This window comes from Mercenaria mercenaria, chromosome 19, assembly GCF_021730395.1.
Source record: "Mercenaria mercenaria strain notata chromosome 19, MADL_Memer_1, whole genome shotgun sequence".
In the NCBI taxonomy this organism is placed as follows: domain Eukaryota; kingdom Metazoa; phylum Mollusca; class Bivalvia; order Venerida; family Veneridae; genus Mercenaria; species Mercenaria mercenaria.
The window spans coordinates 33,014,206-33,034,460 of NC_069379.1; the positions used below are offsets into that span (position 1 = coordinate 33,014,206).

The window sequence follows — 20,255 nt, forward strand, 5'->3', positions numbered from 1 at the left end:
ATAGTTGTTGATGTAGAAAGGTAACAATATTTTAATAAAGTGTTAAATTGTGACTATTCTGTTAAATGTTTGGAAGAGTATTTTTTCCTGCTCAATTTACCTACAAGTCCTTCAAGTCAACCTTTAAAGATTTTTAGGTAAATGGGAGCTCGGAAAAATACCTCCTTTTTTAATATCATTTACACAGTTTTCAAGGCACCATTTCAATCTTTTTTCCACAGTTTATATGATTTACACACACTGTGTTGCATTTGCATACAAATTATTCTGCCTAATACAGCAAATCAAGAATGTCACATTGGTTCATATGCATTTTTATAAAACTGCGTTATGGCTTTCTGCTCTGCTCAGGCTAAATAACATTTAAGTCCAATCTGTAAACTTACAAAAAGACTCCCATTGCCTTGTATCTTAGTCAGATATATACTCACCATAACTTGGCATGGAGACATCGTCGTCCTCATTTTAGCATTGTAAACAACACATTTCTCTGAAGTGTGGAGGGGCTTGCCATAGATGTCGAAATCTTGCCACTTCAATGGCCCTACCGACCCTAAATGTAGACTCTCCTTTGTGAAACATTTCTCATGCTGTGTGTATATATCTCTTAGTGTATTCAAATTCATGGCTGTCAATTTACTCAACATTTCGCGTAATTGTTCTTCATTCAGAAAGACTGCCACACTTGGTCTGTTCATAGCTACGTACTGTTCAAAACCTGACCCAACATGGCGAGGCCGTTTTCTAGGGAATGGCCGAGGGCGGGAAAGGCTACTGTTAGCAGAAGACAGTTCAGAATCTGACGAGAAAGATTCTTTATTTTTCAAATTTGATGCTAAAATCTGATTGGGTTCGTTATTTTGTGGCGGGTCATGCACACCATAAAATTCCTCTTCAACATTTTCAAAATGTTCGTCACCATGTTCCAAAGCAGATGTCTGACCTGTGCCAAATTTTCCATATCCATTGGTTATCTCTTCATATATTGGCTGGGAAGCCAACAGTTCTCTTCGTTCTGGACTTATGTCCAAATCTTCCAGCCCGTGTTGGTTCACATCTGTTGTTGTTTGAAAGCTGTCTGTTGACTTACTCATGTCAGCCATAGTGTTTGCCATAGCAACCATGCTGGTTGTCATGGAGCCCATACTTGACGTGGATTCAGCCATGTTGGGAAAGACTAGTTCCCCACCAGCACTGTTAGACTTGATTGGTTCCAGGTAACCCTGAAAAATATGAGAAAACGATAATGTGTAACTTTCAAAATGTTTTTTTTTTTTTATCAAAACAGATGTTAGTGTAAATAGATCAATAATCATGTGTGTTCTGTTCCTGTTTGTTAAAAAATTCCATTACATAGTAAATATGTTTTACCAACCACACTTTTAGTCCGTGTTCCAATCAGGCAGCAAACTTGTATCATCCTGGGATATTCTGCACCTAACATTAGACACTGACTTAAAACCATTGTGGTTCAAGGCATATTTTACTTCTGGATTACAGTCATCAATTGTGAGCAGTTAAAACAACTATACTTAAGTTTTTATTGTGCTTTTCTTAGTCCTCTTTCAGTGGCATTACAGCTCATAGAACTAGCTCCAGCTAAAAACTGATTAAATACATTCTATCAACTTGCCAATAATTGAAGAAGCCTCATACAAACACTACCTTTTATCTCATTAAAATTTCCTTGAAACCTTGATGACAGGTACTGACGATAGGTTTTTGTATTTGATCGAACAGCTTAAGGTACTGGACCGATAATCATAATCAGTAACATCAACTGGTTACATATTCTCTGTTACTTGAAAATATTCTGTATTTGCAGTATGCAATTCCAGCATTTCCCCGATGGTTCACACAGCCATGTGTTTGTTTGAGCTACAGAAATGGCCAAAGAATACCAAAGCAGAATTTGGAAAATACATAATTGCATGGAAACTGCCTAGTGTCATTACCTATCCACTACCTTATGATGACAAGACTGAGATTGACAAAAGAATAAGTAAGGGAACCAGTATCAGAATGCAACCTTGCCGTTGGTCAATTTCAATATTGTGCCTGCAAATAACCAATCAGATGCTTAAGACTGGTCTCCAATCTCAGTTTTATGACCTTTTATGATCTAGTTTCTTGACAACTAATTTAGTGGTTTGGGGCAGGGATTTCCCCCTGCTATAGTGGTCTAAAACCCCAAGATACTTTTCCTGTAGCAAATACTGTTCCAAACGGAAAAACTCCCAGACCACTATTTACTTTGCTACTTCCATCACCTACTTCAATAATTAATAACACCCCTGTAACAATGAACATGATCACACCAGTTCTTTTTCATTTGTTATTTCAGTCAAAATAAGTATTTCATGACAATATATACTCTTGGGATTTCAATTCAAAAGATGAACGAGTTTAATTTCATGACTTGACGCAACCACAAAGTCTAAACTAATCTCCCATGAATAATTTTTTTTATAGTAATATACCACCCAGTATATATTTCCTACCTCACTGCCCGTCATTGACGGTGGTCTCAGACCAACCACGTTATTCTCTACAACAGGATCATACAGATTTTTCTTGTCGCCAACAGGAGGTGTTGGGGCCTCCGTTTTGATAAACTCATACAGGTTTTCCACTGAACCTCGAGGCGAAATATCAGATTTCTCCCCTGAAGTTGATCCCGAAGATGTAGAACCACCTGAAATATTGTAAGAACTTTATTTACTATCATAGAACACGTTGAATTCCCCATCAAGAAATTTTTGTCGATTTTTTTTGCAAATGACTGATAATGGGACTTCTTTATTCATACAGATAGGAATACAGATGGGTATCTGTATTAATTAATTATACAGTCTTTAAAGTGCTGTAGTGGTTGTAGGTAAATAAGGCCACTTTCAACAGCCTTGCCGTTGGGTTAACCCTTTAGCAATGTGGTTAGAGTGTCCGCCCCTACAGATCACAAGGTCCGGGGTTCGATCCTCGGTAGTGATTGGGTAATTTTACTACAGTGCCATAATGACTCTGTTGTCTGTTCATAATGTCGCTGCCACCAATTTAATTATGAACATAAAACATAATTTATTCTCTTGTTACATCCCAGTTTTGTTAACTGTTTCCTCAAGATGCTGATGTCATTTTAAGGATGGAAGACATTGGTCTATATATGTAATAGCTAAAGAAAGAAGAAATTTTAACTGTCAGCCGAAAAAGCTGTCTTTTTAAAGAGTCTTACAGATGTGCCTTTCCAGTCTAACAGTCTGTTGTTCTATCCAACTTGTTTAACAAATTAATATGAAAAAGCACTCATGTTCTTTGCATATACTTTCTATTGCACATAATATAAAGTTAACACTTGCAACATAGATTTTGTAAAGTCATTAATCACTTAAGACAAGCTGTTTGTAGAACATATATGCCCCCATGTGTCTGTGGTAAATAGGTGTGTAATTTTGTAATGCTGTGACCTTGACCTTTGGAAACCTGACCTAAGAAACTGAAGGGGATATCTACTGACTACACACAACAATCCTATGAAGACTGTCAATGAAAGCCAAAGCTTTTTTATTTATACAGCTGAAACCGTTTTCAGTCTTGTGGTCACTGTGACCTTGACCTTTTACACCTACTGACCCCCAAAACTATAGGTGTCATTGACTGACCACAGGCAATCATCCAAAGAAGTTTGACCATTCATTACGAGATGAAGTTTTCCTAGGTATTGGTCGGAAACCACTGACAAACATGTACGCATAACAATATACCCCCTCTTCTTTGATCAGAAGGATAAATATTCTATTATTAGCTTTGTATAGAAAAATATGCATTTTTTGTTATATGGAGTATTATTTCCACATTAGAACTTCTACATATTTTTTATACAAATCTAATAACCTATGTGTATAAATATTCATCAGACGTAAACATGCACTTACAGCCTGATATATCAGACTTGTTTTCTCATAAAACTTCCTTTTTACAGTCTACAGACCGACAACTTTCCCATAGCAAGCAGGAACTGCTGTCCTTTCTGTCTGGAGGAACATAACAAAGAGATCATATATACAAGATGCATATCATCTGACAACCTCTTATAATTTGCTCCATCTCAAAATTCCCTAGCCAACCAAATGTTTCTATATACTTCCAAATAACTTACCAGACAGAAATGGATTGTCGTCGCCAAGGGAGATTGTGTTACGTCTGTTGACAACTTTGTTTGATGACATTTCTGTAATCAGCTAAAAAGCAAACATTAATTAAGATCAGCTATTCTTGGAGGACAATAACAAACACTGCAGTATAAACAAGATGTCAAATATCAGAAAATCTCAACTTTGCTAACAAACCTATTTAACTGCTAATATAGCCCGTTCGCTTAGCTCAAAAGGGAGTGTGCATATCTACAGGTAGTGGGGTTGTGAGTTCCTCCCTCGGGCAACTCGGGCAAGGCTTACATTCTCTATGATGATTAAGGAATAGACATTGTGTTAAGAGTCTTCTTGTCCTCCACCTCTGAATCATGTGGAGGTTTTTTTTGGTTTTTTTTTTTTTATTTAACGTCGCACCGACACATGATAGGTCATATGGGGACTTTCCAGCTTTAATGGTGGAGGAAGACCCCAGGTGCCCCTCCGTGCATTATTTCATCACGAGCGGGCACCTGGGTAGAACCACCGACCTTCCGTAAGCCAACTGGATGGCTTCCTCACATGAAGAATTCAACGCCCCAAGTGAGGCTCAAACCCACATCGATGAGGGGCAAGTGATTTTAAGTCAGCGACCTTAACCACTTGGCCACGGAGGCCCCTGTGGAGAAGTTAGAAGTTACTTACAGAGAACATGTTAAAATAATAATGGTACAGAGCCCAGGATCAATAATGAGGTAACTGCCAGATGTGTACATAAATTTAACAACCTTAATCCTTAAAATTTTTGGTCTTGAAACCAGAAACAATTGGATTTTTAATCCAAAGATAAAGTTCAACTGAACATTGTATTTGAAGAAATGCAATGCAAATTTTCCTTTTAATATAAATAGCTTTTCAAAGAAATATGAGCATGGAGTTGGCCTGTAGAACAATTTTTTTTACAATAAGTTTGTTGCAAATTTTTTCATTCACTTCTGCATGTCTTTGAAGCAAGTTTGCCTAAATGTGACAAACTATACATTTCAAGGGAGACAATTTCCAATATAGCTAGCTAAGGAAGGTAACTCTACTGGACTATTTTTTCAATGGTAGAAAATAGTAAAAGCTTACCACAGGTCCAGATATATCCTTTAGATCGATCTTCTTCATATGATGGTCAGCAAGTACATGAGACTCTGTGATCGACTTTGTTCGTTTTACCGATGGTGGCGCCGGTGGTTTGTTTTTCCGGTTCAACTTCCCTAGGAAGCTCTTCCTGCTGTGACCTGCTGCTTTTGGCAACTCAATCTTCTCTGTATGAATGGGCATATCCATTGGTGGCACAGCAGGTTCTTGTGCTGTCTGTGACTGGTTCTCACTTTCTAGACTGTTAAATTTTGCTTTGTCATCACTAGCTGGTGGACTGGTTTTAAGATCATCCTTTGAATTACTTCTTGATCTTTCTGGGTCCTTTGGCGTAGATTTTGGAATGTCTTTGTCTTTAGAAGCAGTCTTTCTGTTATCTGCTGGTAATGTTTTTGATTTTTCACTATCAATTTTCGGGGCAGTTGTTGGAAGGGGTGGAGGGGCACTTAATTTACGACCATCTAATGTAGCACTACTTTGTTCTTTTTGTAATTTTTGCTCAAGTTCTTTAGCAAAAGCTAAACCTTTTGGTTGGTCAGGTTTACTCTCAGGCAAACTTTGAATACTTGATTCTGAAGCGTTGGAAGTAAGGGAGGCATTTGAATCTGACAAAATGTTTGGCATGGAGGCCCTAACTGGAGCAACAGGGGCTGCAAATCTTTTCGGGGACTTGGCCCTTTTACGTAAAACTCTAGGATCAGGTTTTTTATTTGCATCTTCGACTTGTTTTGCAGTTTCCTCTAAAGAACTTGTACTTGCAAGTCTTTCTTTTGGTTGAACTGGTGCTGGTTTGTTAGAATTATCACTGATATCTAATGATTTTGTGTGTGTGGCAGGGGGGCGGGGTTTCACTGCAACAGGTGGTTTAGGAGGTGGAACGTTAGGTGTATCTCTTGGTCTTCCATCAGCCGCGTCCCTCATCCTTGGGCGTGACCTTGGAACTCCTCCATCAGAATTCCCTCTTGCTCTAGGTTTTGGTGGTCCACAGCCTGGTTCAATACCTTCTCTTGGTGGATGTAGTGGTAGTGGTGGGGCCTCTTTGGTTTTCGGACTAGCTGCTAGTTCTTTTTCACTGGATTTAGAAGGAGACAACTTAGAGACTGACTGCTCTGGTTTTGAGGTATTGTTCTTTTGACTAGTATTAATTTCTGACTTTTCTGCTTTAACATTATCTTTTGTTTTTGATTCCACTTTTGGTGATCCATTCTGACTAGGTTTTGTGTCTTTTTCTGTCTCCTTTTTAGAGTCCACATGTGGAGGCTTTTCAGGTGGCTTTGGACTTACTGGCCGAGTTGGCAATACTTTCATTTTCATTTGAGGTGAGGATTTTGAGGTTCGTTTATCTCCCTTTGAATGTTTATCTCCCCTGCTAGAGCCTCTTCCTGATCCTTGTCTCTCAAAGTTACCTCCCTTCTCAGAAAGACTGTCAGTATCACTGTGACCATCAGAACTGTTGGAGACTAAAGTTTCAGAACTTATCGTCAGGTCAGTATCCGAATCTCTCCCACGACGTAAAATTCGACTAAAGAATCCACCTATTCCACCACCACTCTTTTTAGGTTGTTTGTCTTTTTCAGTTTTTATTTTGTAACTTTCAATATTTTCAGAACTATTGCTAGAACTTGTACTACCAGATATTTCTGGTTTAGTACTAGAAGGTGCTGGGGCTGATTGACTTAAGGGATTCCCGCCTATCGGTTTTCCAATCGGAACCATTTTAAAAGTTGGCTCCTTACTCTGAGCAGCTCTTAGCTCAAGCTGCTTCTGGGGAGAATTGGTTACCTCAGGAGGTGGCTGAGGGGGACAACTTGGGGGTCTTGGAGCTCGTCCTTTAGCTCTTTGTTTTCTCAAACTTGCTGCAAGAGTTACCATTTTGGCTTCAAGTTCAGCTGACTTTTCTTTCCCATCTTTTTTATCCGACTTATCCGCCTTTTCAGACTTTCTGTCTTCTTCAAGCGAATCTAAATTTTTCACAGAGTCTGTCTCACTAGGAGTTCCAGTGCTATATTTAGATAACACATCATTCAGTAAATCAACTAGAGCAAAACCAGCAGTGCTGGAGTCCAGATCTATCTCACCTTTAATCTCATCTAATAAATTCATTTCCGATTCACTCTCAAAACCAAATTTCCCCTCCCAAGGATCATCATAACTGGGATCAGAACAATCACTAACATTCAAATCTCCTTTAACAGCATTTTTATGTTTTGGACTTCCAGAGAAGTCAATTTTATCAGCACCAAGAAATTTCAAAACAGCCTCATACTTATCTTCATTAGACTCATCCAACATGTTTTCTAATGATTCACTTAAAGTGGATAACCTATTGCCTGAAAACATGTTATCCATTGCGGTCTTTTCAGACTTAGTCCGTAACGGAAAAGTTCCAAAATTTTGAGTAGCACTTTCTGGTAGGGGATCACATTCCCTAACATTCGCAAACCGGTCTGGTTTCCATAGCGATTCCATCTTTAAATCCTCGTATTCTTTACTATGAGCATTCTTTTTATCACTTTTATCACTTTCGGCATTAATGTGTTCAGTATTCCAAATTGTATTTTTCAATGCTTGTAATGCCCACTCTTTTTCATCTTCAGTAAATCTCATTATTTCTTTATTGTCATTATCATCACCTTGGAAGTCATCCTCATGATCTGAATAAAGATTATCCAAACCACCGTCATCACCTATAACGGTGGATTCATCCTCCTTAAAGCTTATTGACCTTTGACCTTTTTTCAATTTTTTACGACTTCTTGGACTTAAACTTCCTGCAATTGGTTTTGTTATATCACCTTCACTATGTCTATGACCTTTGTTCAGATCATGTGATCTTGTTTTATCAGCAATTACTGGTTTTTCAAAAAGTTTTGGTTTTGGAGCTGGTGCGGGTGACTTTTCTCTTGATGAAGATCTTGATCTTGATTTTGGGTCCCGATCTGGTGGAAATTTATTTCCGTCATGTATCAGTGTACTTAATCTTTCTTCAGGGTTTGGAACTGGCTTTGAAACACCTTTGTTGTCACTTTTTGATGTTATTTTATCATTTCCAACAGGTATTACAGTAACAGTTTTATCAGTTTTCTTATTTTCAAATTTTAAACTACTTTTATTTAACCTTTGACCTTGTTTCAAATCCTCTCCATCTATATCTTCATAACTGTGTTCAGGATAATAATTACTGCCTGTATCATTCAGGGGCTTGGTTATAGTGTCAGTGTCATCCAGACGTTTGTCAGGCTGATCTGGGTCAGGTAAACACATGGCATTCCATTGGTCATCTTCATTTTCATCATTTTTGCCATCTGCTGGTGCAGCTGTCCAAGATTTTGTCATAAGAGAATTCCTTTTTGCAGGTTTCGGTGAGTCAGCTCCCAACTCTCCAGATTTGTGGGGAGCCGAACTTGATTCATTTTCTCTGGTCTTTGCATGTTCAGCACGAGGCCTTTGACAGTTGATGCATAGGTCTTTTTTCCAAGCATTCTGAGTAAATTCGGCGCATGCAGACATTACGCCATCTATAACTCTTTCACTGACCATTTATCGTCTCTCTGCAAGTAGAAAAAGCAGAACAAGTTATTTCAAATCGTCAACATTTTGGGGAAAACTTGCTGCACAAGTGCTATAACTAATCCTTGGAAAAATATCCACAAGTCTTACAAGCAAACTACTAAAAATAATTCCAATTTGTTTGGTTTACGAATAATAAACAATACTTTAGACTGCATATTTCTCATATCCATTCCACCCCACTTCTTTTTTCATTCACATCCAAATTCACAATGGTAAGACACTACGCTAATCCCAATGACTTCTAACAACTTCTTCAAAATTATTCAATAGCAAGGTGCTCTGACAGTGATTTTCAAACTATCAGCAAAAATAAATACAAATCTGAATAACTATCCAATCTACAAAGTGGCAGTATCAGTGTTAAAGAATTGTTATTTTATGAAAATTTCACTACCATATAAACTATAATTTTTGGCATCACAAGCTGCTAATGCAACAAAAGCCAAACAAATACATATTTTTAGTCGACAAATCAGCAACAATACAGGCATGGCATAAAAAGTACTGACAAATATGGAAATTCAATTTAAATAATTGCCTAGGCACAGCATGGTAAGCTTGTTTATTATTCTCGAGCAAGTAGGGCAGTTCTTAACATAATGGTAATATCACAGAATTACAGTAAATGTTAATTACAGAAATTACATAATTTGTACATTTATAAGGGTATCAACAAAATTAATATGTTAAAATGGCTTACTTTCATCAACCTGTAAAGCTTGCGAAACCTAAAAAAAGGACTGATGCAATGTGGCTGGTTGGTGACTGATTAACCCTTACCCTGCTAAATTTCTGTAATGAACTTGTCCACCTTTCAATTTGGACCGTACCATTAACTGTTAAAAGGGGTGCATACCAAAAAGATATACCGACTGAATGGCCAATAGTGCAGAATCAGACTGCACACATGTGTGTGCATTTTTGTACTGGTTAAAAAATTCACAATTTCTTTATCATTAATTACTGATAAACTCCAAAACTAGAAAATAAGTATCTTATTACATGTATATCCAACAGAACAAAACAGCAAATAAATGTAAATTTAAAAATATTTTTTCTTAAATAAAATTACTGTTGTTAAAGCAATTTACAGCAGATTTATTTCTAAACTTGATGACTTGAGAAAGATGACAATCACTTTTAACCAAATTTTAAACATCCATATTAAATAACATATAATTTTTCAGACACAATTTTGTAATTTTTTGACCACACCTTCAAATCTATACCATGAGAATAGCCTGTAAACATAAATATAAGTGGGCCTATTATCAACAAATGTGATCATTTTCTTTTTAATATGGAAAGATACACCTTTAAACTGCATTTTACATTTTTTGAGACATAAAACTGGCAAAAGTTTATCTGTTCTGAAAAGAACTTTTTCTTCTTCAGAATAACAGAATATTAAAATGTGTGAATATGGTTATGAAGATATGTTGAAGAAATTGAAAAAAAAAAATAAGACACTACTGGTTCAAAATGTACTTTCTAAACTGTTGTATCTGTTTCTATATCTTTATGTAGCTACATGACAAAGACTCAAATCCTTGACAAGAAGATGAACCCAAATATTTAGATATTACTTCAGATAAACATACATAAGATATCAATACATTCCATTTCAAAAAATCATTTATTAGGTATATTTAACCTCAGGTGAACTTCAAAACAAAGATCCACTCAGATACCAGGCCTTTTAACTGTCCATTTACAAAACTAACTAGCAATAAATTATAACTTGCGGGAGGTCCATCAGGTTCAACTAGTAATAATACCCCTGGCTCAAACAGTAGGGAAAAAGTTCTATAATATACCCTACTATTTTCAATGAAATCCACCAAAATAAAAACAAATTAATCATGGTATAATAATGTACCTCAGAAATGCCATATCAAAAAGACTTAAGTTTTCTAGAGTATAATCTTATAAGTTGCTGAGGATTTTTACTAAGTCAAGGGTCATAACTCTAGTCAAACCAAAAGAAATCCTAAACAAAGTGCCAGCTACACAATTTGAAAAACCGAATAAATTTTCTTAAGTTTCAAGACTCAGCTCAAATACTTTTGGTGATAATGTGTGACATAAACTTTGTCACACAGACAGACAGACAACTTGGGCAAATCTTAGTGCTGTTCATGTACCCCATCAAAATTTAACTGTGCCTATGAAAAAGCAAATCTTTCTTTAAATCAAATTACATTGATCATCATTCATCACCACCCCCCCCCCCCCCCCTCAACCCCCCACAAACACACATGAACAACTGCACAGGTTGTAATTTTCAGGTCTACGCCTGTGAACATTTTACCCACAGTGTATTTTTTGTCATGTGAACCAGAAACAAAAATGTCCCCTGTGCAAATTGGTTGGTAATTAAATCTGCTATTGATTTTGAAATACATTAGATCTTTAGAAAAAAAAAGCTAGACCATAGCAAATAAAGAAATTAAATGAAAATTGAAAACTCTACAACAAAACATGAAAATGAAATATGAATCAGAAATGTATTAATTTTTTTTTCTTAACAACAGTTGCTAATAGAAACATTTCTTTTTAAAATTAAATCCCTACTTACAGAAAATACCACTTCTCTCCAAATTTGATTTAAAACTTGACCAAAAGTATTAAAATCCAATATTTTCACTCCTTACAAGGTATTTTATAGTTTATCAATACGGATAAACAAGTATTGTGGTCTAATATTTCCAAAATGTACCTGATAAATAAATTACGATCTACAATGATGTTAGCACATTTTTTTCTTTGACAATTTTCGATAATAAAGTATCTTAATCTCAAATAAATCTCCCGACTCCGTTATGGTGAACCGCAGATCAAGTAACTATTGACATACTTGATCGGTGCACCGATTTTCAAGTATTTATAAATCTACGATGACAGCTTGACAACTATATGTTTTTATTACAAAATAAGAGTAGCATAACTATAACCAGGTCTCTGTTTTAGATGACGAACTTATATTTCTGGCCATTTTCAGGACTTCGATCTGCATTATTCGGATCAAGAATTTCATTAACATATCAATGGAAAAATGACAAGTCTCTAATCCGATTTTGAATATTTAATTAAATGTGGAACCATGACTGTCAGAAAAACAAATAACATTTGTAAAACATATCCTCACTGGGGTGCTCCATGAAGGCCTATCAGAGCTATGAAGTTTGATGGCCGTAAAAGTCCATGTTGATTAAACAATAAGGGTCATCAGCTGACTACAGGCAATCCTGTTATTAAGTTTGACAGCCAAATGCCAAATTTGCTCTATATTTATTTGATTGGAAACTTGTTTTCAGTCTCAACATTACTCTAACCTTGACCTTTGACTTTGACAGTATTTCAATTATGTTACAACTATCAATTTTCCTATCTAGTGTTCACTGATATCTGTGCCAGTGACACACGCTTGTTTTCTGCAGGTAATCGACAACTTCCACACATGAAGGAAAGGTGAGGAATGAATGATATCAGGCATATTCTCCTCAAGCAATTGGCAACTTCCCCTCATACAGGAAAGTTGAGAAATGACAATTTAGTCACATGAAGATGAGGCAATGTTTTCAGATGCAAATAATTTTCTATTTACAGAAAGGAACTAAAATTAGAACTTGGTTCTATTCAGTTCTAGTTTCTGGAGGGTTTAATAACACTTTACTTACATATTTTGCTTAAACTGGATTGCAGTACTACAGTCTCACACAGACTCAAGAGACCAGAACCAATCTGCGGTTTATTTTTTCTCAAAACAATCAGTTTATGTTTTACACATAGTGTTTATGCATAAAGCTTTTATTACTAATGACTTGCAGACGAGATTTTTGTCAGGAGTAAAATCATATAAGAGTACTATGATACTAATTGTTTCTGGTAATACACTGTTTCATTATGGTTCAACCAAAGTGTTAACAGATGGATGATGATGACCGTCACTGGGGTATCACAATAGCTGAGCACTTTGTGCTCAGGTGAGCTAAAAATAGATAAAGCATTGTGCTTGCCCCAAGATTGAAACCATACTTAAAATGCAGCCTTGCCATTGGTCAATTTTAAAATGGTGCTCAGAAGCAACCAATCAGATTCTTGGATTTTGAGACTGGTCTCCAACCTTAAGTTTATAACCCCAGGAACTGCTCTAGACCTCAACTTGGACCAAACCAATGACTGTTCAGTTTGGAGGCAGACTCTACATCAACTTATGATAAAGATCAAGGACTTTTAATAGTTCTATCACCAATTTGTGTACAAATATATATCAAAGTGCCTTTCAGATAACATTCCTCAAACATTATTTGAGCCGCGCCATGGGAAAACCAACATAGTGGGCTTGCGACCAGCATGGATCAAGACCAGCCTGTGCATCCGCACAGTCTGGTCAGGATCCATGCTGTTCGCTTTCAAAGTCTATTAGTTAGAGAAACAGTTACAGAACAGCATGGATCTAGACCAGACTGCGCGGATGCACAGTCTGGTCTGGATCCATGCTGGTCACAAATGCACTATGCTGGTGTTCTCATGGTGTGGCTCATTTCATTATTTAAAGCGCAGCAGTTCTAACAGTAGGATCACTACATTAGAAAAAAAAAACAAATTATGTCTTGTTCCAAGAAAATATAAAATAGCATACGACGAAGGAAAATCAATGGTACAATCTATAAATGCAGCCATGCAACAGAGACAGGCACAAATACTCCCAAGGCAATGTTCATTTAGCTAGATGACAATGACAACAAAGGAATGGTAAAAAATCTTCCTTCTGTAAAAAATTAACCAATTATAGCTTTTTGGGAATTGCAAAAATACAAAACTGATTTCATTTGAAGAGAAGAGAAATCCCACAATGTACCATGAGCATGAACAACAGTTTTTTTACTGTTATCACTAAATTAATTACAAGAAAATGGACCAAGGTCAGTAACCAACCATGACCTTGACCTTTGAGCTTATAACATGTTTTTTTTTTCATGCGAAACATTGTCTTTGTTTTGAGATCCCAACAAAGCAAAGTTCATGGCAGGACATGATTTAAAAAAAAAAAATTAATTAAAATCTTTGAATCTTACATGTGACCTTAATTGACCTTTGGACTTTGATGCTATCTCTGGAATTTCAAACTAGTTAATCTTTTTGATATTTCTGGCAAAATACATAATTTCGAACTTGGACAATGTGTTCAAAGCTGTATTATAAATCAGAGAGATTTCCATTCACGGAAAATGACATACTGCAGACTGGTTAATTTTCACATAGGCTATATTTAGCAATTTCATTGTTAGCAGCCTTGTTCGATGTTAAGTATACACAAAACTTAAGTGTTTTGTTTCATAGGACATAATGCAGATTAATATATATATTTACAAATATTTCAATATTACTGTTAAAAGGGGGTGCTTACCAAAAAAGATACTGACTGAATGGTGAACAGTGCAGATCATAATCAGACTGCATGGATGTGCAGACTGATCATGATCTGCACAGGTCGCAAAGGCAGAATCAATCATGTCCAGCATGATAAGGGTAAATTAAGTATGCTACAAGTTTCTAACAAACAAAATCACTTTACCATATTAAGCATTATTGTCCAACACCACAATATAATATTCCATATTTCAAGGCGACAAACAAACAACAGAAAGAATGTAATTCAATATTTTGAAAATCTAATCACCAGAAAGGTTCACATCAATAATGAATATCATGTTACAACACAGCTAGACTGTCTCCCAACACATGTAGGAGTTAAAATCAATCAACGAAAGAATACAGCAGCACTTCCGAACTATTTCCTGGATAGTCTACAAGCCCAAGGCCATGATTACAATGTGTTTTTTACAGTTATATTCATGTTGTGTGTTCTTTAGGAACTATTTCCTCGGTACTAAGTAAAATCAAGGTCATGCTTATAACTGTGTTTTTACAGTTATATTCATACTATGTGTTCCTTATGCACTATTTCCTAAGTACCCTGCAAGTCAAGGCCAAAATCATTAATATTCGTGGGGGACTAATTTTCGTGGATTTCTTGGTTGAGTCAATCCACGAAATTTCATCCCAACGAACAAGTAAATTTCCCCTTCATTTTATCTTCAAAAGTAGAAAACCATGAATTCATATCCCCACGAAATTGCCCTTTTGACCAAAACCACGAAATATCATACCCACGAAATTAAATGATTTTACAGGATGTGTTTTACAGATATATTCATGCTATGTGTTTGTTATGAACTATTACCTTAAAATAGCAGATTGTAACTCTACAAGTACGTCAAGGGCATATTTACAATGAGTTTTTACAGTTATATTCAAAATTATCATGTGTTCAACAGGAATTAATTCGTAAATACTCTACAAGACAAGGACATATTTTTTACAGTTGTATTCACACTGTGTGTTCAATAGGAACTCATGCTTACAATGTGTTTTTCATACTCTGTGTACCTTAGGTACTCTACAAGTCACAGACATGCTTATTATGTATTTTTATAGTTATATTCAGCCTGTGTCTTCCTTAACCCTTAGCCTGCTAAATTTCTATAATGAACTTGTCCATGTTTCAATTTGGACAGAACCATTAACTGTTAAAAGGGGTGTTTGCTGAAAATTTACTGACTGAATAGCGAACAGTGCAGACCATGATCAGACTGCACGGATGTGCAGGCTGATCTTGGTCTGCACTGGTCGCAAAGGCAAAGTGACTTGCCGCCAGCAGGCTAAGGGTTAAGAACTATAGTATTTCCTGATTCTCTCTCTAAGTCCTGGACATACTTTTTATGTGTTTTACAGTTATATTCATATTGTCTGTTCCTGAATGAAAACACACAACTGTAATTCATCATAACTGAACCTAACAATATCATCATGAATTTACTCCAAAACATAAAGCACAAATAGACCACAAATTCGAAGGCTGTTGAGTTTGAATCTTGAAGTGATGCGAAATGCTCTCCATGGTATCTAAACTCTTTCAAAACACTGCCTCTCGCAACTTTTCTTACTGGCTTTAGTATGATCATCATTCTGGTGATCTTGTCACATAGACACCAAAAAAAAAAAATCACTGTTGCACCTTAGCTTGCATAAAAACAATTACGAAAAACTTGTGTTATAGTGACACATGCACACTTTTTTCGGAATTTTTTTTTTATTCTCAAAACTCGATAAATGAGTGGCCAGTGGTACAAACTTATTGACATACGAATGTTGTGAGATATCCTAATAAATTACCAAAAAAAATACAGCTCAGACAGGAGTAAACTGTTGTTAACCTTTTGATATGATGTTCTTCTAAAAAATTTTACCAATATCTAACACTCATTTCTACTAGCTTTATCATTTTACAGTGACATGTATACGTTCTATGCTGAACTTGGTGGAAAAAAAAAAACATGCTGAAAAACTTCACCCTAACTGTGGGTGAGTAGCTTTCACTAACAATATATTTGAGCCTTGCCATGGGAAAACCAACATAATGGGTTTGCGACTAGCATGGATCCAGACCAGCCTGCGCATCCACGCAGTCTGGTCAGGATCCGTGCTGTTCGCTTTTAAAACCTACTGCAATTATAGCGTTAGTGAACAGCATGGATCCTGACCAGACTGCGCGGATGCGCAGGCTGGTCTGGATCCATGCTGGTCACAAAGCCACTATGTTGGTTTTCTCATGGCGCAGCTCATTTATCATAATAACTATCTATCTGAGCTTGATGAACAATAATTAAGACTTTTTCTTCATAATAATTATTATTACAGGAGTATGTACAGATACAAACAACCATCATGAGACACGTTTACCCAAATTTGTTTGTAACAGTTGAATTTTAAGGGGTTTTTTTTCAACAGAAATTAACTGTGTCACCCTGTTTCCTGCTGTAAACTCATTTAATTGTGTTGTGGATTTGTTAAAACAAAAAATTGACAATTAATTTGTGGTACATTAATTCAGAGATTTCAAATTTTAAAGACAAGATAAATAACTATTTGTCAGGATTCAGTTTTTGTGGATATTAGAAGCATTTGCAAAATTCGCCAAAATTAGTCCCTCACAGATATATTAATGATTTTGCAGAATATTAATAAAAAGGCATATTGTTAATCACTTTCAATGCTTTTCCAAGAAAATTGTGCACCCATAAAATACAGAATTACAAAATAACTTAGTACAATCCCCTTGAAATGGAACAAACCTGAAGACTGATTAAGGTAGAACATCACTAATAATTCCACTACAAAAAAGGAGAGAAAAAAATCAAATTTAATCCAAGAACACCTTAACCACTTTAAATTCCAAACAGATATCGTTTTTCTTTTTCTCTCTTTTCATTTCAAAATTAAATTTCCTCCAGAACATAGACTCCAAAAGAAACAAAACAAGTGGGGGAAAAATTCAAGAAACTATTCAGTGCACACATGAAAAATCCATCATCTAACTTTCTTTTAAAGAATAGAGAAAAAAATCTCAGGGTTTCTTACAGACTGCATTACTCAATCAACATTTTCAGCAAGCATGAGTGGAAGTATGCCAAGAAAACAGGATAGATAAAATACTTCACAAGCTCTCCAACAGAACAGAAAGTCTTAACTCCTGACAACTCAAAGCCCACTTCAGCAGTAAGTCAAACATCAAGTCAAATGGGTCTGTAGAAGCCTTAAAGACCACCCGTGCAAGAGTGCAGAAAATGATCTTTATTATTTTGCAGGTGGTTTTTTATTCACTCCATGGCTTTTATTTTTTTAAAGTTAACTGCAAATCTTTATATCTGAAGTTAAATTTGAGATCTTTTGAAAACTGAACCAGATGTTCTCAGTATTAGAGCAAAGGTAATTGACAGTAATTACTAGGTAAGATGCTTAAAGTTCAAACCTCAACTTGGCAAGGCTACTGGAATGATTCTGAAGCCAATATATCTGAAATTTCACATCCTCCACCTTTGATTCATGCTGAGAAGTTGTCAGGACGTTGCAGAAACTAAGTAACAGTACTCAGGTGCTAACTGAAATTAATTTACCATCAAATTTTTTTCACTTGACACCTTTATGGTGGCTCTTGACACTAACTTTGAATTTTGCTTATTTTCAGGTCAGAGCAGTCTCATAAAATGATGTGTATCATAAAAAACTGAAAAAGATCTTCAGAAAATTACATAAACTGGTCTTTTCTGGGACAATACAGTAGACTGGATAATTACCAGGATTGGTTTATTTTGATAATCCCTTTATTTCAATCAATTTCAATTTATGTTTATGTTTTGGCCTTATGTCTTTTATCAAGGATGCCAACTTTTCTGCTTGTCAGGCATTTAAAACATCTTTGAATACAGTCAAACCTGTATTAAACAACCAATTTAGGAGTGTCAAAATCTGGTTGATTAAGGTGGCTGTTTAGGACAACTTAAAATAAGAAAATAATGTCAATTTTGGGAAGTAAGCCAACTGGCTGCTTAAAGCAAGTGGCTGTTTAAAACAGGTGGCTGATAAGGCAGGTTCAACAATACTATACAGTGCTCCCTCTCTACAACAACACCCTGTGGGAGACGGAAAATCTGGTTGCTGTTCGGAGGGAGTTGTTGTAGAGAGGTAAAATAAAGAATAAGCATATTTTGGAGTCAGTAGCAAGTGTTGTTGCAAGGAGGGAATTGTTGTTCAGAGGGCCGCTGTAGAGAGGGCGCACTGTACTTTATTTCCAAGAGGATGCGGTACAAGTCACGAACACTAAATACAACCTGCAAAAATCTGCTGACTAATAAACTGCAAAGTAAAACTGGTGCAAAAAATGTAGTATCTACAGCACGATAGCAGGCAGTAAATGAAAAAAACTAACTTTTTTACCAGAAAAAATACCTGAGCACACCTTAGTAATGAAATAGCTTTGTAAACATGCCATGATTTTTGTATTTTGAAAGTTCACTATCTCACTAGGAAAATTTATGTTATCTCATGAATATACACTTCAGATTGTACAGCAAAAAAAATGCTTTGTTTTTTGTGAGAGTGGTGCCATAAAGGTGCCATTGTTGTCATAAAACACCTCCATTTTGATAAATTGTTCTAAAAGAATGATAAAATTTTCAAATTTTATTTGATCTTACTGTGAATTTTTAATTTACAGACAGCAAGAATAGCTTTTATGTTTATGCAGGTCAAGTTCCTTGTTAAGAAGTAACATATCTTAAAATATACAGGTGAACCTGTCTTAGTGGCCACCTGTATTAAATAGCCACTTGCCTTATTAACAGCCCATCAATTAAATTCCCGAATTGACAGTATACAATATAATTAAGTTCCAATATCAACTTGTCTTAAGTAGCCACCTGCCTTTATTAAGTCAGGATGTGTTCCTCCCTTTAGTGTCTGCTTTATACAGGTTTGACAGAAAGTTAAGTCCAGTACAAAACAAAGAATGATTTATGTCCAAACCTTGAAGATTTTGTTAGAAATTCATCCACTCAAATTGCAGTCAAACTCATGCTAAAAACATCTAAGGACAACTACTTTCATTTCCAATTTATAATTTTTACAGTGAATTTTAATGCTTTAATTGATAAAAATAAAGACCACTTTTGATTGTGGGTTGCCTTTATAGACTGTATCAGGTAAACTATTATAATGTATACTGAATTTTGATGGCATGAAACCCGGCATTATACGTACTGCACTGAACTTTTGGTGGTATGAAACCTAGCATTGTACTGCACTGAACTTTTTGTGGTATGAAACCTAGCATTTGTACTGCACTGAATTTTTGGTGGCATGAAACCCAGCATTATACTACACTGAACTAATAGTTGCATGAAACTCAGCATTACACTGCACTGAATTTTTTGATGGCATGAAACCCAGCATTTATATACTGCATTGTTTCTGATGGCATGAAACCTGAACTTTTGGTAGCATGAAACCTAACATTTAATATTCCACAATATGAACTCAATTGAAACTAAAATCATTAAATTTGCATGAACTTCTGGTGGCATGAAACTCTGCAAAGCAGAATAAGTATTAAAATGATTTGAGCCGCACCATAAGAAATCCAACATATCGGTTTGCAACCAGCAGTCTGGTCTGATCAGGATCCATGCTGTTCGTTAAAGGTTTTTTTAATTGCAATAGGCTTTGAAAGCGAACAGCATGGATCCTGACCAGACTGTGCGGATAGGCTGGTCTGGATCCATGCTCGTCGCAAATGCACTATGTTGGTTTTCTCATGGCATGGCTCATTTGTTTTTCTTTCATTTTTACATCCATTAAGAAGTCTCAAAAACAACTGGTTATACTGCATGCTGTCCTTGAACAAAACAATTCTCTCTAATTATGGTTTATTACAGGGAATTTTTGATTCTGGGCTTTTTTATTTGCATTTTCTCATTAATAATGGATGACTTTGAAGCTGGGTTA

General features: G+C 35.9%; 1 protein-coding gene across 4 annotated transcripts in view; it reads right to left on the reverse strand.

Annotated features, from left to right (window-relative positions):
• The window catches only part of LOC123542942 (uncharacterized), a 57,525-nt gene that overhangs the window by 4,106 nt on the left and 33,164 nt on the right, over nt 1–20,255 (reverse strand). For 2 of the 4 annotated variants that reach the window (XM_045328989.2, XM_045328991.2), the window contains 4 exons: nt 5,259–8,824; nt 4,157–4,238; nt 2,502–2,695; nt 432–1,223 (listed from right to left, as the gene is read on the reverse strand). In XM_045328989.2, coding sequence (XP_045184924.2) covers nt 432–1,223; nt 2,502–2,695; nt 4,157–4,238; nt 5,259–8,813 — 4,623 coding nt within the window. In that variant the 5' untranslated portion in view covers nt 8,814–8,824. Of the gene's footprint in view, nt 1–431; nt 1,224–2,501; nt 2,696–4,156; nt 4,239–5,258; nt 8,825–14,532; nt 14,657–17,047; nt 17,225–20,255 lie in introns of those variants that run through there. The other 2 variants (XM_045328992.2, XM_045328993.2) reach the window with 2 other exon arrangements.